This window comes from Cnephaeus nilssonii (assembly GCF_951640355.1).
Source record: "Cnephaeus nilssonii genome assembly, chromosome: 8".
In the NCBI taxonomy this organism is placed as follows: Eukaryota; Metazoa; Chordata; class Mammalia; order Chiroptera; family Vespertilionidae; genus Cnephaeus; species Cnephaeus nilssonii.
The window spans coordinates 13803426-13831195 of record NC_137079.1 but is presented as its reverse complement, the minus strand read 5'-3'; the positions used below and the strand labels follow the sequence as shown (position 1 = coordinate 13831195).

The 27770-nt window shown below is 38.9% G+C and overlaps 1 protein-coding gene across 1 annotated transcript in view; it reads left to right on the top strand.

Annotated features, from left to right (window-relative positions):
* Positions 1–27770, top strand: part of TUSC3 (tumor suppressor candidate 3) — a 115875-nt gene that overhangs the window by 68713 nt on the left and 19392 nt on the right. The window contains exon 7 of the mRNA XM_079779415.1: positions 25483–25546. Coding sequence (XP_079635541.1) covers positions 25483–25546 — 64 coding nt within the window. The remainder of the gene's footprint in view (positions 1–25482; positions 25547–27770) is intronic.

Here is a 27770-nt window from a genome sequence, read left to right as displayed (position 1 = left end):
ACCTCCCGAGTCCACTTAGAAAGTTTTAGCAACACAGTGGAACAAAAACCAAACCTGAGAGTAATTGCACAAAAATAGAAGGAAAATGGCTTCATTTTGCCTGTGTTATCCAATCGCATGTGGGTATTGCCCAGCCCTGGGAGAGCTCCCAGCTAGAAAGAATTCTCCTGTCCAGCATTTTGAGGAACCTTGTGACGGGTGCTTCAATTTCACTCCACCGAGACCAACAGAGCTAAGCTGTCCGGAGCCAGCCACGATCAAGAAAGAAAAGTAGGGGCTGTTATTAGACACACAGTGGGAGTGATTGCTTTTTACAGAGACCAGCTCTGGGGAAAACACAGCCGGTGTCATCACTGTGGAAGCCAACAGCCAGCACAGGGATCCATGGACCCCTTGCATGTTTTGCCAGCTTTCACCCCACAGGTATTTGCATTAGCTGATGCCAGCTGCCCGAGTTTCTCCCCCTCCTCCCAAGCCTGGGACTGCACCTGCAGCCATCCCTGGCCTCTGCTGCTGCACACAGGTCAGACACCAACTAAGTCTGTCCCACCCTCAGGGGGGGCCCAGGAGCAATTCTGGCAGCCAGTTTGGGGCTCTGCAGTGCACGGTGCAAGCCTGGACACCCTGTGGCCTGAGCTGAAGACACATCATTCCCCTCCCTCCCACCTAGTGGTACCACACATCCCACACCTGGTGCCCTGGACCACTAGACTCCAGTGACAGCAGACTCCATGTGCACCCGCCCACAGGTGAAAGGCTTTCCTTATCAAAGTCAGCCCATGAAAGCTGGAAGAGATGACTGCTTCTTAAAATGCTTACACACCTACACATCTCTAAGCAATCACAAAGAATCAGAAACAGACACCACCAAAGGAATTCGGGAAACCTGCAGCAACTGGCCCCAAGGGAGTGGAGAACCAGGTATTGCCCCACAACAAAACTATTTATTGTGTTGAAAAGAATTCAGAGCTGCAGAATAAGATACGCTGAACTAAAGAATCGAATAGAGAACTTTCACAGCAGAATTGACTAAACAGAAAAATCAGTGAGCTATGAACAGATTAAATGAAATTACCCAATTAGAGGAACAACATAAAAATAGAATAAAAAGGAAGGAAGAAATCTTTCAAAACCTATGGAACACCATCAAAAGAAATAATGTATGGATCATTGGAGTCCCAGAAGGAGAAGAGGAGTAGAGGGGGTAGAAAGTTTATATAAGAAAATACTGAAAAATTCCTAAATATGGGAGAGATTTGGATATACAGGTTCTGAAGCTAGTAGGTAACCACAGAATTTCAGTAAGAAAGATCATTTTTAAGATATGTAATAATAAAATGTCTAAAATGAAAGACAGAGGAATTTAAAAGCAACAACAACAAAAAAAAAGTCTCATACAAGGTAATCCCTGGAAGGCTATCAGCAAATTTGTCAGCAAAGACCTTGCAGGCCAAGAAAGAGGGAGGATATATTCAAGTGAAGAAAAAAAAAGAAATGCCCAACAAAGCTACTTTACCACCAGAGTTGTCCTTTGAAATGGGAGTGAGAGGAAGACTCCTTAATAAAAAGCTGAGTCTGTAGAGAAGTACAGCCACTATGGAAAACAATATGGAGGTTCCTGAAAAGATTCAAGATAGAACTATATGATGCAAATATCCTAATTCTGGGTCTATGTCCAAAGGAAATGAAAACAGGATCTCCCCACCACCCATGTTCATTGCAGTATTATTCACAATTGCCTAGAAATAGAAACAAACTACCTGCCTCTAAATGAATAAGTGGTTTTATATATGGATATATATATATCAGTATTGCTAATCCATGGAAAGAAGGAGATCCTGCCATTTTGGAAACTTAAATGAAACTTGAGTGCATTATGGTTAGTTAAGTAAGCCAGACAGATAAAGACAAATACAGTATGATAGCATGCTATAACATATATGTCGAATTAAAAAGGAACAAACTTACAGAAACGGAGAGTAGAGTGATGGTTATCAGAAGTTGTGGGTAGGGAAAATGGGAAGATGTTGGTCAAAGGGTAATGACTTCCAGATAAAAGATCTATAAGTTATTATATGCTTGAAAGTTTAAAAGAGTAGATCTTAAATGTATTTACTGCAAAAAAAGAACTGGTAATTATGTGACTGGATGGTGGTAATTAACACTGGACTATAGTGTTACTCAATTTGCAATATATGTTTATCAAATCAACAGGTTGTACGTATTACACTTATACAATATTATACGTCAGTCATCTCTATATATAAAAGGCTAAGTGACCATCCGACAGTTCGACCGGCTGGTACATATGGCATGCACTGAACACCAGGGGGCAGACGCTGAACACAGGAGCTGCCGAGTCGCGGTGGTAGCGGCAGTTCTCGATTGACATACCCCGGAACCAGAGAGGAGGGAGCCTGACTCCTCCAGGGGCCACGCGATTCCACCTTCAGTCGGGCCATGGGTTACATGGGTTACGTTGTTGCTGGGGCACTGTCAGCCCTGAACTAGTTTACTGCCAAGCTGCGGTGACTTGGCAGTGGTGGTTCTCAGGTGACGCACCCCGAAACCAGAGAGGAGGGAGTACGGCCTCCTTCCAATGTGCATGAATTGTGCACCGGGCCACTAGTATCTCAGTAAAGCTAGAAAAATACACAGAGAAACACTTTATTAAAAAGTGGTACTTACTCCAGAAAACAGCTTAAATGCAGAATGAAGCTTATTGCTTTGTTAATTATGGTTGGATTTCCTAATGAATTTTAGATCTTGATATTGCATGACGTTTTTCCTCCCATAAGTTTGGACAAGAGGGACAAGCCACTGAAATGCTTTGTGGTTTATTAGAGTTAGTGCAGGTCACAAAGAGAACAGCCTTTCTATTAAGTCATAATGAAGGCACTGGAAAAATCTAATGTTAAGTACAAAGCACTTAGAGTTGTAATAGAACTTTAAAAATATTTTTGACCAAATGGTTGTCCTTACAACAAATGTCATAGAAGCAAGGGGATAGTAAAGACATACAGCCGATGCTGGTCTGGTCCAGAGCAATTCTGTTACCCCATAGAACCCTAATTGTGAAGGTAGTTTCCCTTAGTGTTAGAGAGCATTACTCACAAAGGCCTGTTTCTGATACCTGACAGTAGCCCCCTTGTCCATAGTTCTTTGTGGCCCATTGGGAGATTCTTCATTTTCTCATGATTGTTTGTGAGCGCATCTGAAAAATTGGTGTAGAAGTATATGCTGTCTTTCAGGCCTGAGCAGCTTCCTAAGTCCGCTTTCTGTCTGCAGATGATTGACAGTTCAAGGATTGATGTAAGCCTAGATCAATGGCAGTTTTTTGTTTTTGTTTCAGTCCAGAGTGTTAATTCTTAATGACAATAAAATTCTCTGAAAACTTTGAGGATGTTGTACTTACTTGATTCCAGTCAGCACATTGTGCTAGCAATCCCACCCACAGTTCTTTGTAAAACATGATATTAGGATAGCTATATTTTTTTTAACTTTCCCATTCACAGATCTCTAAATTTTTACTTTCACCAAGAAGGTGGAAGACCTGTACACTAAAAATTGTAAACACTGATTTTAAAAAAATTGTGAAAGATGTAAATAAATGGAAAGACATTCTGTGTTTAAAAAAAAAAAAGTTACACAAACAACAAAAACCCATATAAAACATCTTGCTCGCTCATTCTTCATAAGCAGGATTTGGGTCAACATTAAGGATATTCTAACATTGCAATCTACTTACTGCATATATTTGAATATAAGCTATTATTAGTTGTAGAGATTGCATATACCTTGTCCTAAACAGCAGTCAGCCTCACCGATGATATTACAGGTATCCAAATCCACCCAAATCCAAATAATCTGACACACGAAACCAGAGGCACTGACTGAGAAAAAATGAAGTTCATGCTACACCACCAACAGTATTTACATTTCAAATCAATTCTGTCCAATTCAGTGAATAACTGTTGTGCAGCTTTCACTCTATGTTGCTCTGGCATTATACCAATATTCTGGGCTTAATTCTTACATTCATAAATTTCATACTTTAGTTAGAGATGTAAATATACAGTTCACTTCTTATCAGCATAACAAGAGCTGTAATCATTATAAAAACCAAGTATGTGAGTACAGAGTAAGGAGGAATGAAATACTGTTTTTCTCAGGGTGAGTTTGTAGGAAAACTAATAGTCCACCACTTAAAGGACAAGTGGAAAGTACATTCAAGATAGAGAGGACAGATTGGACAGAAAGTCAGTTAATGTGCCTATGGGTGTTGAATTGAGGCTCTGAAGAAAACTTGGTGCTGGATTATGAAGGGCCTTGAAGCCCTTTCGGAATTTTTTCTCAATCATATGAGCAGTAGGAAATTGTGAGGTCATATATGAAAAAGAGTGACCTGAGAGAATGTTTGCCTAAAAGTGTTTGTTTGTTTTTGTTTGTTTGTTTTTCCTTGTAATGGTCCTTTGGCCAGAAAGAGCAGGCTTTTGTTTGAGGTTTTTTTAAAACTCTGTGCCCATTGATGTTTGTGACATACTGGTTTCTCCAATATCATCCAGTCCAGGACATAAGAAGTGCAAAAAAAAATTCAGAGAACTCATTGTTCCTTGGTTCCTAAGATGCCCAACCTGTGTGCTTTCTCTCTACCTTACAGAACCTTCTTATGTTTGTTTTGTGTGTAACATCCAGGGTTTGGGCAGTGCTTAACATCTGTTCAGAGTCAGAAGTCTTAAATTGACTTCTAACTAAGGGGTGGGGGGGCTGGGTGGACATCTGCAATAGTGTCAACAATAAAAAAATTAAATAAAAAAATATGGAAGTAAAGTGTACAAACAGTGTAATATTTGTATCCCCCCAGGGGTTTCTTCAGGCCATTTTCCATTTACATTCCTCTCCCTCAAGGCAGCCACTGTTCTGATTTCTGTCACCATAGATTAATTTTCCTGTTTGAAAAGGAATGATAGTATGTGTCTGGATACCTTTACTTAACAGTGTTTTTGAGATTGAAGATGATTTGTAAAGGAAGGAAGTTAATGTTGCAGTAGGTGAGTAGGTGTTTGGGGGGTGGAGGGGATAGAGAGTGGTTCAGTGTAGATGTTGGTGCGTGGAGACTCTGAACTCCCCAGTGTCACCAGACAACCTGTTAGTCAAACAAAGCTAAATGCCCTAGAATTTACTGCAGGAGGAAAGGCTTTGCAGTTTCTCAGAAGTAGGAAAAAGAAGGAGGTGGGTATTTATAGGATCTTGGGATCTGGACTCAAATGGTTTAAAGGTGGGCTTTTCAATACAGGCGCATATATATATATATATATATATATATATATATATATATATATCAGAATAGCTTAGGTTTTCTGGAGATGGTGAGGCAAGAATCTTAAAGTAAGCTGTTTGTTGCAGGTGTGTGGACTGTCTCTGATAAATTGATCTGTAAGAATTTCCGGAAGCAAGCAGTGAAGTTATTTTATTTTATTTTTTGGCTTTACAATCTTATCTTTACCAAGCGAAGATTTCTTTGAAGAAACTATTAAGTCATGTTGACACAGATGGTCTCAGTTCTCAGAGATAAGTTAAAAGGTTGTTGATGAATTTCAAGTTATTAAGGCTGCAACCGAGGTAATAGCAATGGGATGAGAATGAAAGAACCATTATATAAGGAACCAATACTGTGTGTGGAGTGAAAATAAAGAGATTCTGTTTTCAGGCCTGGATGGGACTCATTTTTGAACTTTGGCATTTATTTTTTAGGGACTTTTCATAGATCTTCCAGTTGGAGGATACTCTAGAAGTTATCAAAGCCAGAATCCTCTAGTTGAGTTAGAAACCCTTTTACAACATCTACAGTAAATAATAGTTGTTGAGCCTCTTATTAAACAATTTAGATGATAACTTTTTCCTCATGAGCCAGCTAGTTTTAGCTTTATTTGTTGGGAAGATGTTTCTTGTATTGAGTTGAAAACTGTTCCTTTGAAATGCATAATGCTAGTAATACCGCCTCCCCACCCCCACCCCCACCCCCCAGTCTCCTAGAGTGATGCCTTCTAAGATCCACAGGTCAGCTGCACAAACATTGGAGGGGGGTTATCATTCTGGACTCTTGTCTAGGCAACCTATTTCCACTTCCTTCACCTGCTGTCACAGGCAGATCTGTAACTCCCCAGCCTGGTCACTGTTCTCGATCCTGCTCTGCAGTTGAGTCAGCTTCCCCCTGCGTAACTGCAGGTGCTCAAGTTTGCATGCTCACTCCAGATGTGTTCTGAACAGGGAGGGGTAGAAGTATGACCTTTATTTCTAGGTAATTTATATTGCTCAAATAAACAAATAAACATCAGTAATACAAACAAAGCTAACTTTCTCTTAGCTTTTCCAGTAGCTACATCAGACTGTTAAACCTGAGGTTCATTAGGTTTCAGCATTACTAGACACACTTGAAAATGACAGGCAACTGTGGTCCAGAGAGGGGAGTTAAAACCACCAGAATTATGTGCAAAATTCTTGGAACTGTATTGTCCAGGGATTGTCATTGTGTTGTAACTTAGAAATGAACACCTGCTCTTTGCTTCATAGCTGTACTGTCTGGAAGTGAATGGGGGAAGAAAGTATTTGTCATGAGTCTGTGCAAGTAAAACCATACTTCAAGTTAACACAGAAAAGCTAGTGGTATTTCTGAAGTAATCCCTCCTCTAAAGGTTAGTGGTTTCCAAAAAAAGATTAGAAAACTATTGCCGGCAGAAACTCAGATAACAGAGAGCTTTAGGATTTCCTATTTTCTTAAATAAGCCCGTGTCCTTGGGTAGTTAGCGCTTAGGCAGGGAGAGGCTCAGGACACTTGGCTCTACAAGTCCTTTCTAGAAGCTGAAACAGCTACGCAAAGGAGGCCACAAAGAGGCCATCTTGTTACTGTTTAATTTAGACCCTGGGCCAGGGAAGACCTGCTGAGATTCTTGCCTGTTGATTCCCCAATTTTAGAAATCTGGATGAACATGTTTGTTAAATAGGATTTGATTACCTAACAATAATGCCATATATGTTAATTAACATACACATTGAATAAAATCTTTATGTAACCAATTTTTATAATAGGATAGAGCTACCAAACTACTTTTAAAATGACTCTTGCTCAAGCATTGACAGCTTGTTCTGATAGAACTTTCTCAGCAGACTGCGTTCTGTCCCTGAGCGTGACCCTATGTTATGGATGAGAAGAAGAGGGGCCTCCTGCATCTCCTCAGGACTGCTCCCTCCAGCGGGGTGGCAGGTGGGGCTGTTCAGTTAGCACATTTCTTAGACACAGAATTAGTTTTATGCCGTCATCCACTGCCTCATGCTCCAAGCCTTATTTATAATCAGGTAAAACTCCATATTCCCTTTCCTGCTTATAAAGCTTGAATCTCTGTGCTATGACTCAACAGAGATCAAATTCAAGGCATCCATTTTCTACTACTTGTTTTCTTATATGTTGTAAATTCAGATTTTTAGATGCTAGTTAAATACAGTTTTTAAGATGCTCATATTGTGCCTGGTTGAATCTCAGATTTCAACAGAGTCTAAGAGAAACAGTTTTGTTTTGTACCTAATTGAGCTAGATTGTAATCTAGAAACAGGCACTGAACGTTTTATTGTCCCAATACTCCAATCTAGCATAGTGCTCCTTTGAATAACGAATGGCTATTAAGGTATATATTTATGCTATCTTTTTATATATATATATATACTAGAGGCCCGGTGCATGAAAATTCATGCACTGGAGGAGGGGTCCCTCAGCCCGGCCTGCCCCCTCTCACAGTCTGGGAGCCCTTAGGGGCAGGAGGCAACCCAGCGATCAGGGGAAGGCAATGCCCCATCACACCTCTGCTGATGCCAATGCCAGCAGCGCAAGCCTCGGCCGGCCCTGGTTACCTGAGCCTCAGGCGGCACTGGCTGGCTGGGCAGCTGCCATCTGAGGCTTGACTGCACCTTGGACCGGCCCTGGGCAGTTGGGAAGCCACCATCCGAGGCTTGCCTACACCTCGGGCGTTGACTGGGCAGCCTCTATATGAGGCTTGCCTGTGCCTCGGGCCGGCCCTGGGGGGATGAGGGGACCGGGGGACTCTAGAGGCAGGCGCGCAGCAAGGCCGGGCCTGCCTGGGGGCGGGTCCAGCCTTGCCGAGCGCCTGCCACCCTGGTGGGGCTGAGGGGACTGGGCGCCGCCATCTTGTGGCTGTGGGCGCTGCCATCTTTGAGAGCGTGGGAGTCAATTAGCATATTCCCTCCTTATTGGCTGTGGGCGCCACCATCTTTGAGGACATGGCAGTCAGTTAGCATATTCCCTCCTTATTGGATGTGGGCGCTGCCATCTTTGTGATGGTGTGAGGGTCAATTAGCATATTCCCTCTTTATTAGATAGGATATATACTAGGGGCCTGGTGCATGAAATTTGTGCACTGGAGAGGGGTCCCTCAGCCCAGCCTGCCCCCTCTCACATACTGGAAGCCCTCAGGGGATGTCCTACTAATGGCTTAGGCTCACACCCTGGTGAGAGCGGACCTAAGCTCCAGTCTGGCCTCCCTTTGCGGGATGCGACTGGGCTGATCAGGGGAAGGTGGAAGCCCCATCACCCCGCTGCTGCAGCCACTGCCAGTCACCGTAGCCGCCAAGGTATTTTCATCAACATGAACTCCAGTCCCTTCACCATGAAAAAATGACAACTTTCTTTAGGCATTTTCAAGATGTGTCTTTCATAGGATATGACATTTCTTTATTTTTCTTTTTATCCTCACCTGAGGATATGTTTCCATTGATTTTTTTTCCCCTTCCCTCCAATCCCAGGCTTGGCCCCTGCCTACCTAAAGCCTCCACCTCAGGCTTTAGGCTTGGGAAGGGGGACCCCCGGCACCTCCAATCACAGGCTGGGCCCCTTCCCAAGCCTAAAGCCTGCGCCCCAGGCTTTAGGCTATGGAAGGGGCCCCCCTGCCCCTCCCAATGGCCGGCTGGGAGTGACCTGGGTGCCGAGGTTCCCGGGACCCAGGTATGTATGCAAATTAACCGCCATATTTGTTGGGTTAATTTGCATACTCACTCTGATTGGCTGTGGGTGTAGCGGAGGTACGGTCAACTTACATGTTTCTCTATTATTAGGTAAGATATCTGGTGCTTATTTTCATTTTAGAGCCTAGTAGAACTGTTCTTTGTATTTATTTAAAAATAGTTTATTGATTTTTTAGAGAGAGAAACATTGATGTAATTGCACAGCATTGATTGGCCGCCTCCTGCCCACCACCTACCCAGGATCAAGCCCACAACCAGGGCATGTGCCCTTGACTGGGAATCGGCAACTCCTGGTGCATGGGACAATGTTCACCCAACTGAGCCACACTGGCCAGGGCTCTTTGTGTTTATTTTTATTAATAGGAAGCAACGAAAAAGAAGAAAATACTATCTCTCTTAACAACATTCTATTTGAAGTGCTTTCCCAGGAAATAGAACAAAGATTTTCTATAATGTATAATCTAACAAAGTCATTCAATTAGATATTAAAATAGTAATTCTTAAGCTAATTAAGAAAGTGCCCTTCAGTTCAAACTTTCCTTGTGATTTTGCACTTATCAAACAGATGTTAAAGTCATAATGTGAATACTTAAAAAGCATTTGAAATGTCAATAGAAGAAACCTTTATCCTAAAATTATGTTTGCAAGAGTGGAGAAAAGATAACACTATTATCAGTGTTTTTATTGTATAGCCAACTTATAATAAAATGTGGTCTGTAATACAAGATAGATACTAATACAAAGATAAATATTTCATTACTTGATAATCAAATAATAATTATGCAGACTTCCAGTCAAGATAGTGGAGTAAGTAAATGCTGTGCTTGCCTCCTCCCACGACCACATCAAAATTTCAACCAAATTATAGAACAACCATCATGGAGTCTAGCTAAAGAGAAGTCTTATAAACCAGGGATATAAAAAAAAAGTCACAAGACTGATAGGAGGGGCAGAGATGGGAACAGGCTGGCCCCACACCCATGTGTGGCAATTAAGAATCTGGAGAGATATCTGGGCAGTGAGGGTCCCACCTATGGAGCCAGGAGCCCTAACCCCATCCTCAGCTCCCCATCCCCAGGCACTAGTGGGGAAGAAGAGTCCCCATAACAGCAGGCTGTGAAAGCCAGCGGAGATTGCATCCGAGTGAGACAAGAACTACTGGATTCCCAAGCATTTCTCTTCAGGGGCCAAGCCAGACTCGTTCACATACTCACTCACTCACTCTGGGCTCCAGGGAGGGAGCAGCAGCTTGAAGATCACCAGGGACGTACAGGAAGGAACTAAATTTACTGGCTTCGGGGTGAAAGCTGGAAGGAGCAGGGGTCGGGAATGGCTCTCTCCGGGGATAAGCACCATTGCTTTTTTGTTGAGCCCTTATCTCACCCAGCCCTCAGGTGCAGATTGGCATCAAATCTGAGCTCTCCATTAACCTAGCTAACAGTGTTCACCCAACCCTGGTGATTCCGAGAATCCACCCCACCCAACCAGCGGGCCTGGCCTGAGCGTTTCCCAGGACCCCCCTGCCTCAGCTCACGCTGTGGGCTTTTCTATAATACCTTATAGGTCCACAAACCTCAGACTGTCAGGGGTTGGCTTCAGTGGGCCCTGTGCATCTTGCTAAGTGGCCCTAAGCCCAGCACAAGAGGCAACCAGTCTCAGTTTGCATTGTAATTCCCATCAGGTGGCCATCTGACCTAAGCTGTGTCCAGTGTTAGCTGAGACATAACTTCAAATAAACAATCACAAACATGGCTCAAGAAGCAGTTGGCCTCTATTAACAATGTGGGTCCCACTAAAGCAAGCATGTCAAACTCTCAGCCCAGCTGGCGGGCCACATACCTTATTTAGACATAAGGCCTTGTGGCCGCGAGTTTGACATGTTTGCACTAAGGGTATCAAGTGGGAGCATAGTCTCTCCCAAGCACCTCCAAGGCCAGCACAAGTGGCAACCAACAGCACATCACTTTGTAGTTCCCGGTAGGTGGCCCCTAGCTGGGCACAATTGACAGCCTGCACTGGAACCCCTCCCAAAAGTCTCCAGAACCAACACACTTGGTGGCTGGCCTCAGACCACACCAGAGCACCACTCAACCAACTCCACAAATAATACACCCAAAGGGTGAACTCACCTGCCACCAGAGCCCTGCTAAAGTAACTCCAGTGGGGTTAGCCCCACATAACAGCTTTTCCACTATAGACACACCCAGCCCTCACAGCCAGTCAGCCTGATGGTCTGTTCCACCCACTGACATGCCCAAAACAATGAAGGCTCAAGTACAACAGCAGGGCACTACAAAATCCACATTGAAGTATCCTGTTTTACAGTTAACCATCTTTGGAGTCTCTTCCTTCTATTTCAGCCTACAGTAATTTCATCTTTTATATTTCCCTAGAACACATAGCTAAATTCATAGCCAACATTATAGTCTTTACTAAGTATCATGCAAGTTAGTACCTATTAATTATAATGTTTAATTCTATAGCACTTCACAATAAAAAGGATAGTAGTAGTATTCCCATTTACAAAGGAGGCAACTCCAGCACAGACTCAAATCTTGGTCTACTACATCTGGAGCATTCACCATAGTGGCCTCCTTGTACTTGGCCTTTGTGATCAGATAGCTTTCCATGCACATATGCTGTTTCCTATTGAGCAGAAACACCATGTTTTATAATTATTCGTTTTTCTCATTGTATGGAGTGCGGTATCTCCTATTAAGTACCAAATAGATATTTGTTGGATTTATTTATTGGTTGTTGGACTGATTGATTTAAAGGCATTTGACTTATATTGCCAAGGGATTTGACTGGCCTAGAGGCAATTTTAAATTTTCAAAGGTTTGTGAGCAGCAGACTGATGAGAGCTTTTAGAAGATTTAGCTAGAATAGGCAGGGATATCCAAGTGGAAACTTAGGTCATTAGAAGAATGGTTGTGTTATTGACAGAAGCATGGAAGCTGGCAAAGATAAGGTAGTTGTTACGGAGAACATTGACATTTAAAAGAATTTAATTTTATAGTGTTAGTGCCACTCATGTGGGATATTTCAGTAGAAATATGCAAGTAGTAGTTACCCCATAAGATGTGAAAACATACCCCTGGTTGGGAATAGGTCTTTGCTACAGAAGAGCTGTTGACTATAAGAGTACGAATCTCCCAAAGGAGAAAATGTAAAGAGAGAATAGAACTTTCACAAACAAATGATGTAAGATATTTTCTTTATAATTAAAGTATATGCTACCATTATGGTGACCTCTTTTCTTTAATAAACCTACATGTAACTGATTATGCAGATTTTATTTAAACTCATGTATCCCCAATTGCATGTACTAGTAAATGTTCTAGATTTGTAGTAGTATAAATACTGCAATATATATTTACTGCGAATTTGGGCCTTAACTAAATTTTTATTACATATTCTGTTATCTATAAAGTTTCTCTCCTTTTGCATAAAACACACAGGAAACAAAAAAATACTGTTCTTCCTTCACAATATATCCAGGATTCAATAACTTCTTGCCACCTGCCATTAACATACTTCACCAACACCGTCTGTCTGGATTATTGTAGTAACCTCTTTTTGCTTCTATCCTTGCTCCACCATAATCTATTCTCAACATAGATCATGCTACTCTTCTGTTCAAAACCTTCCTATTATGGTTTCTCATGTGACTCAGTGAAATGGAAGTCCTCACCAACACATTGGCCTTACTGTTCGTTGAACACATTTCTACCTTAAGGACTTTGTGTTGGTCCTTATTCCCGCTGCCTTGTCTGTACTCCCACAAAATCAGTGTGTATATCTAATGTCCTTATGGTACAATTTATTTTACATTATTTATATGTACATATATTATATATTCATATATTATTTATTTTGTTTTTGTCTCTCTACCCCCTGCTCCCTGCCCTCACCTCAACACACACACACACACACACACACATACACACACACACACACGTAAACCAGAGATACTTGCTCTGTTCACTATTTTATTTCAAGGGACTAGAAAGGTAACCTCTCACATTAGATGTTGAATAAATATTTGTGGAATAAATAAATATAAGAACACCTATAAAGCTAACACTTACTGAAGGCTTACTTCATGGCATGCCTTTCTAAAAGCTTTGTATTATTATGGCATCCTGATTTCACAGATGAGGAAACTGAACCATCGGTTGGTTAAGTGATGTGCCCACTTCCACACAGCTAGAATTCAACCCTAGAGGCCTGACTTGGAGCCAGAGTCCTCGACCATTAGAGTGCGGTGCTTCTGTTGAAGATGACTGCTGTGTTTGGGTTATAAAGCTGTTATAGTAGAACCAGAAGTTGTGTATCAGCCTATTACATATAAAATAGTTCTCATATACCTGGATTCACATGGGTGGTATACTGATGAAATATAATGATGAATGTTGTTCATTTGTAGCCTTGAATAGTAAGCTGAAAGAAATAGAAAATTACCCCAAGAACTTAATGTCATGTTTGGAAGATTAGCAGGTTCAGCCAGTAACATCCATCATTAGTTAAACCCATTCTCAAGGCCTGCAAAGCCATGGTACTGTCAGCTATGCTATATGGGTCTAATATCTGAATCCTGATCAGTGTCATTTTTATTTCTGGGACAGGTTTCATTTATCGTACCATTGCACTACATTTCACATCCGATGTCAGGATGAAGTCTCTGATCAGATGTCAGAGACTTAGAGGCAGTGATTTTCCACACTGCTCTTCAAGATGCATTGGTCCTGGGCATGTGGGGGAAGTGCATGATTCTGGGCTTGCAAAGCAGTGGCATAGGGCGAATTTTAGAGAAAGTGTCATTTTTAGCACAATGTGAGAGGAGTGTTAAGGATGTAAACTAAAGCTGTCTGAAGAAGTGGACTGGAAACACTGTCATAGCAGACAGTCCAGTGTGGTGCAATGGGACTCAGACTCAGCAATATTGTGCTCAACTTGCAATCAATGAGTCAGTGATTTGAATAAGTACAAAGTACAAATAATGATCAGAAGATGATCTAGCATATGCTAAAAGGTTTATTATGAAGAAATAATGGCCTGGCCACACAGGGTATTTGTCATCTATGTGAATATGCTTACATATACAGAATTACCAAAGCGTTTACTGAGAATTGGCAATGTGGACTTCCATTTTTATAGATACAGCAAAAACAGGAAAAAGATGTTCAAGACTGAGCTTCGAAAGAAACAGAGTGATTCTTGTTTATTTTTTGTGTCAATGCATTTCATAGAGTTTGCCTGATAACATCTTTTTATCACCTAATAGTCCTATAAATAACAAAAGCTATCTGTACCAGGCACATGAATTACAGAGGTAAATGGCTTTCCAGGGGAAATAATTCAAATATTGGCAAAGCTGGATTAGGGCAGAGAAATTATGTTCTTAATACATTTCTAGACAAATGATAAGATGCAAAAATTGGGTGATATGAAATGAGTGATTTTATTTGTAACAGAATGATGTAACTTTTAAGCTGCATTAATTTTTTGTTGTTGTCATTGTTCTTGCATTTTGGATTTACATTTATAATAATGACATGAGAATATTAATCTTCCTTGATGTTTTTTTTCTTTCTGGAGATTAAAAGAGGGAAAAAAACCCTCAGTGTGATTATATTATCCTTTTTATATGACAGCTAGCAAAGCTTTTAAAGCATTATAGATTTACATATTCAGTATCTCTCACATTAAAACCTATTCAGTTGGATGTTAAATGTTGTAGAATATAACAAACAGCTTTTCATTTTGATACTATTACTTTAGTTACAAAAGAAAATTCTGTTGAGAGCAATTATACAAAATGTTTCAAGTTTTCTTTTGTTACTGAATAAAACAAATTGATAATAAGTCTAGAAATCTGTTGTCAACAAAATATTAATTACTAAATTACCTAGAAGGTGAAGCATGGGACTTTTTAAATGTTTGCTGTAGACTTGGAAGAAACTTAGTCTTATGATGTTGTCATATTTTTATTCTTAGAATTTTGAAGGTATACGGTTGGTATGAGAAGCTCTCTCTCATTGGCCATATTACCACTTTTGTGCTTCTTCAAATGCTAACTGTATGACCAGTGTCTGGGCCTTGGGGTTGTTCTATGGTACCCTACAAGTGTTCCAGCCTGCACTCTGTTCTCACTGGCCTTGTAGGTAGGGACAACTGTATTGAACTATTTCAGCATATTCTGCTTAAGATTTCCCGAGCACTGATTGGAGGTTTTTGTGGTGGTTTTTGATGTTGTCTATTTTGTTGTTACTACCCCCCTTCTTAAAATACATGGATTACCAACACTGTAATTCAGGTAAATCTCATAGGAGAGAGATTTCTCTCCTTTATTATCAGGACTGACAACATTTTGCGAAGAAGGGCTTGAATAGACCAAGCATACCCTACCTAGGCTGGAGCCAAGCTGTCCAAACTCGGCCCACTGCTCCATGTCCCTGGGCAGGCGCTCCCAGCCGTGTGGTTCTCCCATTTCCAATAGCTCAGCATCTGCCTCTGTAACTTCACCGCTCCGGACTAGACAGGGTGGTTGAAATTGGAATTGTAAACATACGCTGTGATGCTGTCTGTTGTACCTGCTGATAAGCATCTTGTACTTTCTTCTGTGGTTTGAGCCCAATTTGGAGGCAGCACTCTTCATAGGCGTGTGGCCATGGAGCTCTAAGCTACTACAACTGAAATAGGAAGTCATTGTCAAAAATAAGTTTTACTAGTAAGATGCTTTCTCTGAAAATGGAACAATTCTCTTATTGTTAAAAACACTTCTTACTAGTAAGGTATTTTTCTCTGAATATGCAGCCTTTCTGACAGCTTTTACAGAAATACACGTCCCCTCTCCCCATACAGCCTCTTGTAAAATGTAGGTAGGTAGAAATGGCTTTTGGCTCTGAACAGGGTAAATTTCTGGTCCTGCCACAGACCTACTGTATGAGAATCTGCATAGATGGAGTCTAAGAATCGGTTGGGTGTTTTTTAAAACAAACACCCCATTGTTGAGTGGTCAACCTTTTAACGCTCCAGTGGGATAAGTAAAATGGAAGAGTCTGGCGGGGGAAGGTAAGGGTACCTCACTCCACATTCAGTGTCTTATTGCTGACATCTGACAGACAAAATATCCTGAGTGGCAAGCGATCCGATTTATCAGTGTTTTCACGAAGACCTGTTTCATGTGTGCTGTAATCATCTTCTAGTTCAAGCCAAATATTTAATGAAGTACTTAGGAATTTCAAGCATGAGGTACATATAGCCTCTGGGGAAATCAAACACAGTGGCAATCTTTGTCACGTGGATGTAGGTATTACCTATTTATATCTCTTCTTTCAGGCAAACCCAGAAGGCTTGGCCCAGCTAGTGTCTGATCTCTGTCACATCTGCCACTGGTGTAGAAGCCTAGCAAGGACTAGTGCTGACTCTGAGGAGTCGATGCAGGCTGATGAATGGAAAGACCCTTAAGGAAAGGGCTGGAAATGTATGACTAACCAGAAAGAGAGGAATCTTTTATTAGAATGTCAGAGTGACAGATACCTTGGTATTTCCACTTGTTTTGTTCAGGAGCATTGTGACCCAGGATATCTCCCTTTGCCATCAGCTCAACAGAAGCCTACCTGCCTGCCTTCTCCACACTGTTTTGTTGTTGTTGTTGTTTTGTTTTTTTAATCAATATATATATATATATATATATATATATATATATATATATATTTATTTATTTCATACTTGAAGTTATAATCCATACTACTTTAGTTTTTGGCTTAAATCTAATCCAGCTTTGATTCTTTGGAGCTCTTTCAGTTGGCTCTGATATGTTTTTATTCTAGTTTTTTTTGTTGTTGTTGTTATTGTTTAAAGTATTACCTTTTTCCTCAATTGACCCCTGCCCCCTGCCACCACTCCCGCCCCCCAGGACAAGCCCCCACCGCCCCAGTATCCGTGTCCATTGGTTATGCTAATATGCATGCAAACAAGTCCTTTGGTTGATCTCTTACCACCACCCTACCTGCCTTCCCTCTGAGGTTGGATGGTCTGTTCCGTGTTTCTTTGTCTCTGGATCTATTTTTGTTCATCAGTTTATGTTGTTTAAAAAGCTATCACACATACTCTGGTTTCTCTTCAGATCGCAAAAATCTTTCGCCTTTTTAAGGAGCTATCACAATGCTATTTTTGTGTCCTCTTCTCTCTCAAAAAAAGAACTACCCTTTGAGACAATATGGCGGGACCTGGAGAGTATTATGCTAAGCAAAATAAGCCAGTCAGAGAAAGATAAATATCACATGATCTCACTCATATGTGGGATATAATGCTCAGGAAAGGATTCGTTTGAACTGTTGAGATATGCTATCTTACTTAGTGTTAAAATTAATAGAAATACTTAAAGGCATCCTAGGATCTTCCCATTATATGATGCTTTAATCCTGCTTAAGATGGAACCAATCAATTGGGTCTTTATTAAAAACACAATTCAAACAAATCCTTTCCTGGACAGTAATATTCCCAGAAAGAAACTGAAAAGGAGAGAATAGAGATTATTTTATTTTAGTGTTCTGGATACCTTAGTGCACAAAGCAGACTCGGAACTAGGGTGTCATTATTCCTTTCCTACTCGCTTTCATATTTTGAAATACCATCTTATTCAGTTAGAATCACATGGTAGATTCTGTCACACACAAAAATTTGTAATACCCTGGGTGTAAGTGATGGGAAGATATTGACTGTGCACATTCAACTTTGCATTCCTGCTTTTCTTTTTTATCTACTGAGGTGTCCATGTTCATTAACATTTAGATTCACCACAATGGTGAATATACAAGCCTACCTGTATATAGACAGGTTACTTTTCATATAATGCTGTAAAGCTGTATTCTAAATCTAGTGCTCTTTGTTTAGAAATCTGGAGGCTAAGGTCCTGAGGAATTGGGGGAATTAATTTTTCCTTAAATGTGACAACTGGCTAGTGATGAAAGTAAGTTTCTAAGAGAAATATACTATGAGGGCTACTTAATGATAATAAAGTAATAATAATTTTAAAAAGTGGATCCCTCATTTTACATAGGCTTTGAAGAAACCTGTGGCTTTTCTGCTGGCAAATCTTAAACAGCCAAGATTAACTTTAAAGACATAAATTTATTTAAAAGCAGTGGGGCAACCCTTTTGTCTCCTTAGGAAGTGCTGCCAAAGAAAATACAAGACTTGCATTCTGTATTGTTTTTATGTTTATAGTAAATTATGTTTTCTTTTTCCCACTATTGCAACAAGCATCATATGCTAGATAGTTGAGAGATTATACTTAAAAGATTTTCTTAAATGTCAAGTGTCTGTTGTCCTTGTACTGGGAGGCAGTAAAAAAAAAGGATGAAAAGGCTAAAAGAGTTTACACAGGTAATTTTTCATGATGTATGTAAGAACAGAGAAAGAAAATAGAAAGAAAATGTATATTGACCAGTTCTTGGTTCATTTTATAATCATGTATTTTAAAATGAAAAAAGGACCTAAAAATCCACTTTTGTGGATTTGATTTTGGACTTAGACAAATTGTCATTTACGTAACACCCACAATATCTAATCCTTGTTTTATCCGTTTGCCATTTTCTTGGTGTCAGAAATAATTTTAAAATACTTTACAGCTTTTAAAATGATCAAGATCACTTATATCTCTCTAGGATTGGCTAAGCACACTTTTTAAGAAACTTATACCAAAGCAAATAGATGCTAATATATATTTTGTCAGTGAAAAAGGAAGAAATAATTAATTTGAGTCCTATATATCATTGTCTTCAAAAGTGTTATTTCCTGGCTTATATACTAATATATGTATCACTGAACAGCATTTTGTACTCTGCTTCTGGTACTATTTGATTTTACTTGAAAGCCCATTTAACTAAAAGTCTTTATTAGGGTTTATCAAACGGATTGGTTGTTTATATCTTGCTTTTGCTCCATAGATGATAATGTTAATATTAGCTTAGTATATAAGAGACTTGAATAAGAAGTTTAAAAACAATTATTCACTGGCAGGAGAATTTAACTCAGGCATATCTACTATTCTTGATTAACGATAGTCATAAACCAGAGGACATTATGCTTATCTGTGAGTCAAGTGACTAATAATAGATAACAGACTGACTGACTGTTTTTGGGTTTTTAGCCTGATACAAAGTTTTTTACCTGTATTATCTAAGTCACTTTCACATTTTGTTTATTCCGCTATTTGGTTGAACAGTTTGAGGCTTAGAGTAATCTTGTTCCAGGTCATACTTGTAGCAGATCCAGGATAGGCAGACATTTTGATTAAAATCCATTTTATAAACTGCTATATGACCCTGTTTTCTTGGTAAAATCGATCTCAAGTTTTTATTTCACACATTAGGAGACTCAGGCTCCAGTGATTGAACGGACCAAGATTAACAACTAGTTTCTCAAATTGAATGCACAGCATCCGCGCTAGAAACCAGGACTCCTGCCTTTCAAGCTCAGTGTGCTCTTCATCACAGCGACCGCCTTCCCAGACAGCAGCCCAGTGGGCGACGCTGGCCATTCATATTTTAGAACATCCATTGCATAAAAGGACTCCTTACTGATGACTCACTGCCCACACACTTAATATTGAAAAAGCAGAATATAATGATTTTACCTTCCAAGAATTGAGGAATAAAAGGAATGAGGTTTCTTTTTATCTTCTGACATGTACTACATTTTGGTTATTTTCCATTTCCTTTTCTGATACCGTTATGTAACAGCTGTTAGGACCATTGTAGTAAACAAAATATACTAATTTATTTTCAAGGAGGTCACTTGAAATTAAGAGTATTTTTCATATATATTATTTATGTTAGCTCTGCAAACTTCAAGTCATCTAATATTCTGTATAAAACTGGCTTTTAAGTAAGTTGTGGTAATGAACTTTCTGATAAAGTAGTATTTATTAGTCATTCTTTTATTTGATTTTGATCCGTATGCTCTATGAAGTGTTCAATGGACAGAACAAGTAAAGAACATTTATATTAATGGTTTGTCAAGCCATTTATCTCCATGGAAAAATAGATATGCATCCAATATCAAAGGACATGCAAATTTTCTTCTTGACAAGCCATCTGATCTGCAAATGCACTGTGGTTATAAGATCAAGTTAAATCCTATATAATAAAAGGCTAATATGCAAAATGTCCCTATGGGCGAGACTTCGACTAACAGGGTGTTGGACATGCACTGAGCACCAGGGGGTGGTGCGGAACATGGCAAGCATAGCAATGCAGCGCTGGCAGTGGGTGGCAGTGGAGGTGCTGCCGGCCCCAATGGGCCCCGATGACAAGAGCGGGACCGAGGAGGGATGGTGGGGCAGGTGAGCAGGCAGTACCAGGCCAAGGGGGGTGCAAAGGGAGGCTCTGGTCTGTGGTGGCAGCATCCAGCCAGGGGAAGAGAGGGCCCTGGCCTTCAGCTGGTAGCCACTAGGGACCCTAACTGTGCATGAATTTCATGCACTGGGCCTCTAGTATGTATATATTTAGGATTAAATTACCATTTTACCAATATCCCCCTTATCTGAATTAGTAAAAATCAGAGGGAGAAAGAATATAAGTAAACATCATGCTCAAGCTGTAAAGGGATTTCATTGCTTTACATATTACTTCAAACTGCATGCATCAGTTAAATACAAATTTTTAAGAGCAGCTTAAAATTGTAGACCTCAGTTAAATCTTAATTAGATTAAGCCATTGCAGTAGGCGGCCCTGAAGGAAAGGTAACTTCCTAAGGTCAATACTTAAGGCCTCTGGAATGTTTATTGCCCTTTTATTCTTGTATTTGCTCACGGCTTTTAGTATGTCCCAATAATCTCTTTGTTTCACTTTGATAGATAAAATGTGTTCTCACAGTTTGGATGTATAAACTTGTGAGAATATAGTATTTTGGAGTTTTTTGGGTTTTTTTCTGTTTTTTGTTATGCTGGATCTCCATTGCTAAATCAGTGCTGAGATGTAATAATTGTCCAATAGAAATATATTAAATGAATTCTACTTTATTTAAGCCTGAAGTCTTTTGAGTATCTGGTCTTCATGTGATTTTGATAACTGAAGATGATGAACAACAGTTAAATGTTAGTAAAGGTTCCTGAGTATCATCTTTACAAAATACCAGTTTAACACACTATATTCACCAGTTAAAATAAAATTAATTTCTGAATGGCATTTAAGCATCCTCGTCTAATGTTTAGAAAATAGAAATAGCTTGTTTGGAATAGACTTTAAAATGATTTATCCTTGGTTATTTTTCATTACTCACTATAGAAAAAAAAACACAACAGGTACTGTGCTGATTACTTAACATGACTTTGTCTTACGTGATTTTTAGGATAATATTTTGAGGAATATCTTCCTATTAAGGATGAGATCATTGATACTAAGAAACTTGTTCATGATTACACAGCTAGCAGGTAGTAGACTCAGGATTCTGTGCAAGCCTTTACTCTGTACTGCCACATGTATACAAGAAATAAGCCACAATTGTTGTAGATTTGTTAGCATGAAATAGGTCTTTAAGGACCAAGTGTGAATTTTTTAATCTAGCTGTATTTTTGGTTCTCTAGCATTGTGTCTCAAAGCAAAAAAATATATATTTAATGATATATTTTTCTCACACATTTGGGAAAGAATTGAAGGGTTCTGGTAGGGTAATGATAGTAATAATAGAACCTGATTAGTGCTAACAGGATTCATCTAACAATTAGCCTGTAGGGTAGAGGCAGAAAGAACAAAGGAGGTTCCTGCAATGATGTAAGGAAGAGATGACTGCTCGGGCCAGATGGTGAGGCTGGTCTAACCCTCAGGCTCCTCTGCCAGTGCTTCCGGGAAGTGGTAACGGGTGGCTGGATTTGGAATGGAATTTGAACATAGAATTAACATTTTTTCCTCAATGATTGGCAATATGTAAAGGGAGAGAGGAGAGAACAGACAAGAACATTTTCAAAGTTTTGGCCTAAATAACTGGAAAAAGCAAGTTGATGTTTCTGGGATTGAAAGGTGGGTGGACATATCAAAAGTTTGTTTTGACCATTTTAGCTTTACACTTCAAAGTAGAATCTATTAATGTCTGTTAGATTACCAAACAGAGCTGAATATATATCAGACCATATGCAAATCTGAAGGACCGGGCTGGGGATAGAAATGGAGGAATCATCACTGTAGAAACAATCAGTAAAGTCATGGAGCTGGAGGAGAACACCTGGGAAGGCTGGATCTAGAGAAATGGCTTAAGTCTCTGCAGCTCTTAGTTACTCCAGAATTTAGAGTGAGGATGATGAAAGGGAACAGCCGAAGTGCCTGGTGGGGAGGAGCCAGTAAAGTAGGAGAATCTAGAGCGGCATCCTAGGAGTCAAGGGAAGGAAGTATTACAAAAAAGGAGAGGGACCCCATGCAGCAGATTTACCAGATCAAGTCCAGTCAGAGTGAGGTACGACCATAGAATTTGGAAGTGGACGTCTGTTGATGACTTTGACCAGAGAAGATTCTATTACTTAAAAAAGTTTTGAAATCCCTCACCTAGAAAATATCTCAAGTTCTTTCTTCTATAAATTGGTGATTCTAATATAGGCAAACTACCTTCTAGTCATTATATAAATCTAGGTATAATATCCAGTATTATATGTTTAAATATTTCAGTCATACAAATGTTGACTTTATTTACTTTAATGATCGTTGTTTAATTATGTGATTGCCAGATAAAGCTTTTATAAAATGTTTCACTTGATTGCCTTCTTGTCTTTTGATGTCATTAATTTATGGTGGAAAAGGTATGAACTTTGGAATTAAACACAGGTTTCAGTCCAAATTCCACCAATTACTAGTCATGCAATCTTAAGCAAGTTAATTTTTCTAAATCCCAGTTTCCTTATTTGGAAGATGACATGTTGATATTTATTTTATATGGTTATCCTATATAATAAAAGCCTAGTATGCTAAGTGTCTGGTTGACCGTTCAACCAATCAAAGTATAATATGCTAATGATATGCTAAGGCTGCTCAGCTGCTCGCTATGAAGTGCACTGACCACCAGGGGGCAGACAGTCGACTGGTGGACCAGTCGCTATGATGTGATCACCAGGGGGCAGGCGCTCCAGCCGATAGGTTAGCTTGCTGCTGGAGTCCGGCATATTGGGACTGAGCGAGACAGACCGGACATGCCCTGGAGCCCTCCTGCGGTCCCTCCTCAGATGGCCAACCTCCCACGATCCTCCCCAGCCCCAATTGTGCACCAGTGGGGTTCCTCGGCCTGGCCTGTGTCCTCTTGCAATCTGGGACCCCTTGGGGGATGTCAGCAAGCCAGTTTCAGCCCGATCCTGCAGGCTGGGCCGAGGGACCCCACTGGTGCACAAATTCATGCACTGGGCCTCTCTGGTTATGAAGATAAAATGGGATAACATATATGAAGCATCCAGTAAATAACAAGGTAGCATAATTAATAAAATCTCAGAATCTGAAATCAGAGACCTATGTTCTAATTCCAGCATTTACACACACTAGATGTGAAAACTTGGGTAAGTTTCTCTTAAACCTCACTTACCTTATCTAAATATAACATGGCTGTAATAAAAATGCCTACCTTGTAGGATTAGTAGAATTAAATGAGATATAGCATGAAAACTTTTAAGTGTCTTACATAAAATGAGTGCTGGATAACTGGTAGATATTACTATTAGTATACTTGGTACAATACTACTTACTATTATTCTTGCTGTTACAATTATTAGAATAAAACATTTGTTTCTTAGTTTTGAGGGTCTTAGCTTCCAACCAGAAATAAATTGCTGTCCAACATAGCTTACAGTATTTGTTTTGATACATTAGTGTCATTCATTACTAATGTTAAAAGTCTTAAATGATTAGCTAGTTTATGACTTTCAAAACTGTGCTTATCTCCATATAGAGTGGCATCCTTATAGAGTCAGAAGAAAACATATGATAGGATTCCTCTGAAATTATAATGTGAATGGCCAAGGAATGACTATCTTTTAGCCAGTTTGCTTGAAGCTGTGCTTATACATCTAAATATCTCTTTGGATGAGGCAGTTGCACTATGAAATTATTGAGAAATTTGAGATGGAAGCAAAGATAGTTTAGATCAGAGTATAAAGAACAGCCTTTACATGAAAATACCAAGACAGAATTTAAAAAAAAAAAAGACTTTATATACTTCAAAGAGATAGTAGGAATCATCTAATTTTGTTCCTAATTCTATAAATGAGGGGCTATTGAATATCTGAGACATTTGGTGATGTGTTTAGGGTTAAGGCCAAGAAGGAATAATTTCTCTCTCTCTCTCTCTTTTTTTTTTAAGCCTAAAATAGTCTGCTTTATTCACTGTTTTCTTTTTCTCTCTCTTTTTTTAAAATAATGCTTTATTGTTGAAAGTATTACATATGTCTCCCTTTTTCCCCCATTGATCCCCTCCCTAGCCCCAGGCCTTCAGCCTGTCCATGGGTTACGCATATACTAGCATGCATACATGGTCATTGGTTGATTACCTCCCACCCACTCACGTTTCCCCGCCCTCCCTCTGAAAGTCTGCACTCTGTTCCATACTTCCAGAAATACTCTCTCCAGTAAAGCATAATGCTTCCATCCACAAGTATTGTCAAAATAAAAACAAAGGAAAATTTTGAGAGGACTAAAGTGGTTCTTCTCGAATGATACAATTACTCTTCATATGTGATGTAAGATTGAGGATATTAATTTTATATCGTGAGGTTTTTTTCTCTCGAATATTTTTTATGAACAGAAAACCTAGACAACTATTTTTATTTAAAATAACTGCCAAGCAACCAGTTTTCATGAGAAATTAACAGCTGAAATAATGCAGAAGTCAGATTTTTTAGAAGCAAAATATTCTAAATGATTTTTGTCAGATTTTCTGTAATCTACCGATATCAACTAATACAGTTCTTACTAAGTATGGAAAACTATACATTTCTCAATGAGCTAAAACAGTTTTAATATTTTTAAAATCAATTAAAATGTTCTAATAAAATGAATGCACTTATAAAGCTACCTTCTTATTTTGATAATGTGGAAAAGAGTGACTTAATATTTGATAGATTATTATTGACTTATTTTAATGGACTCAGTAAACTTAGTAAACTTAACTTGCTCTAATTTATAACTTTTGCTATTACATTGTGTGTATGTTTGTGGTAAACCTTTGAACAAGATATAAGTTCACATTGATATTAAGTTGCTGCCTATAGTTTACAGTAATATCAGTCACCAACACTTCCATCTATTATTTCTAGTTAACAAATAATCATTTCAGTAAAAAAAAAAACTCCAAATGGAGCTTAGTTAATAGATTTTTCCATTATCATCATGGTATAAAACTACAACATACAAAAAAATCCCTAATTCCACAGATTGTAACATTTGCTTCTTTGTCTTGTTTTTCTAGAGCTACATTCATGGAAGCAGCCAGGCCCAGTTCGTGGCCGAGTCCCACATCATTCTGGTACTGAGTATCCTTTAAAGTACTGATGATTGAAAAAGACAAAACCATGTGCTGTCAAATTAATTCTCTATCTCCCGATAATAAATACCAAGACTTGTAAAAGACATTATATTTTAAATTTGCTATGTGTAATTTTCTGATTTCTATGCTAATTGTTTCCTATTATAATTTTGGCTTTTATTCTGAATCATTAACAGACTCTAATTTTCTCTTCTTTACTGAGTAATGGATGTTAAAGTAGAGCTTTTGCTCTGCCTTGGTTATCTCTGGCTAGAAGTTATTTGTGAAACTTGTATGGTTTTTCCCATAGGATCTTAATGGTGGGGGGAGGAGCATACAATATTGTAAAAAGCAAGATGAAAAACATTATTTTAGTACTGGTCCCCTTAAATATTATGATCAGTCAGAAGAGGGAGATGTAGGACAGTTAGAATCTCTTTTTGGAACATACCAGATGCGTTGTTTTGAATCAGGTAATTCTGCCCAGCTTGGGATTTGGAGGGAGAAGGGTCAAGAAGAAGATAGCAGCATACGGAGGAAGGAAGTTCAAGTATTTAAGACAAACTGAAAATTCTCTGAGTGGGGAGTTACCTTTTAGGCAAACAGCTGTATTTTGGGGTAACACTGAGGTTTGTGTGAGTCGTGTGGTGTTTTGACTTTGGAAATGAAGCTGGAGGAGAGAGACTATGACTTCATTTTGTGTTCCAGTGTCTTCCTAAAGCTCACTGAGCAGCCCTGACCCTCTTCTTCCTCGTACCAGTTCTCAACCTTTTTATTCCTCCCACACGTGACCACACATCCTTAGCGCATACAAGGAATTGTGCATATCTGTCGTCCATTTCTTGTTTGCATTTATTTAATTACCCCTATCTTTTATGGCTTCAAATTTAAGAAATGACTAAGATGAGTATTTTTATGCGTGTTGTACTGTGCCTCTTAGACTGGACTTGAAAATACCTACATTTTAGTAAACATTCTCAAATTTTGTGATTTTCATCAGTAACTACAGTTTTCTGTGTTCCAATGTTAATATGGTAAGATATTAATCCTTTCTGCATATCAGAAGGGCTTTTAGTGAGAAAATGAAATATGTGCAAACATGTTTATAGGAACATCTCCATATCTAAAAACGTGGGCAAGGCCATATTTACTCTTACTTCGTCTCTTAATTGTATGTTTATGAAGCAGAATACCTTTGTGTTCAAGTACAATGGTAAGAAAAAATATTTGTTGCAGGTCACTTTTTAGCTCTGATTTATTTATATATATAATTTTTTTCTGCCCTGTTTCAATCCTTGATGTAGCATTTTAGCAGCATGCTTTATTCAAAGCAGCTAGTCTATTAAACACACCAGGAGTACTTCCCAAAAGAAATGAAAGCTCCATTATATGCAGGAATTCTCCAAGGTTTCATTTCATGGCTCATTGACATGAGGCTGAGTTTAGGATGCAAAGAAATTCCATAAGCAGTGTGAAGTCTTCCATACAGAGTTTAACAGGAATACCTAAAAGACTTAGAAGTCCCTGTTCTCTTTATGTTACCAGTAATTATTTATTGCTTTATTTCATAGATATTTATGAAAAAGAACATTTCTTTTAAAATGGTAGACTCACTAAAATTATCAGTAAAAGTTAAAGAAGCCATTATGTAATAATTTGTGATTTTACTTTTATTTGGTAGTCTGCTAATTTTTTAACACTATATATTTTTCTCTTGCAATTTATGTGTGTATTTTTCCCTTATGGGAAAAAAAAATCTGTAGAGACCATTTCTGCCTTTTGTTTTTCTCCTCCTAAGTTAGTAAGCCAGGTGATTAGATGCAATGGCTATATACAAAAGTTTGTTGGAAAAAACCTAAGGAAGAACAGATGGAGTTGTTTGATGTCATAGGTTATACACTTATATTTACTACAAATAATGTTTTTCTCCCTATTAGTAGTGTTTTATTTTCTCTGTTTCTTATTTAGGGAAGAAAAAAGAATAATCCTAAGTAGTCTATGAAAGAAAACTATATAAAAGTATAAGAAATATTATGGCATTTTAATACAGATATGTGAACCAAGAAGAATTTATATAATCCTTTATGTTTTCCCAGTAAAAATTTATTTTTCTTTATTTTTCGTTTAGTTATGTTTCAGTACCTGATGCAAATAAGATATTTGCTATTTACAAGAAAGTATACAGATAGAAAAAGAATTATCCTGCAGTGGCCAGTGCTAAACTCAGTGCT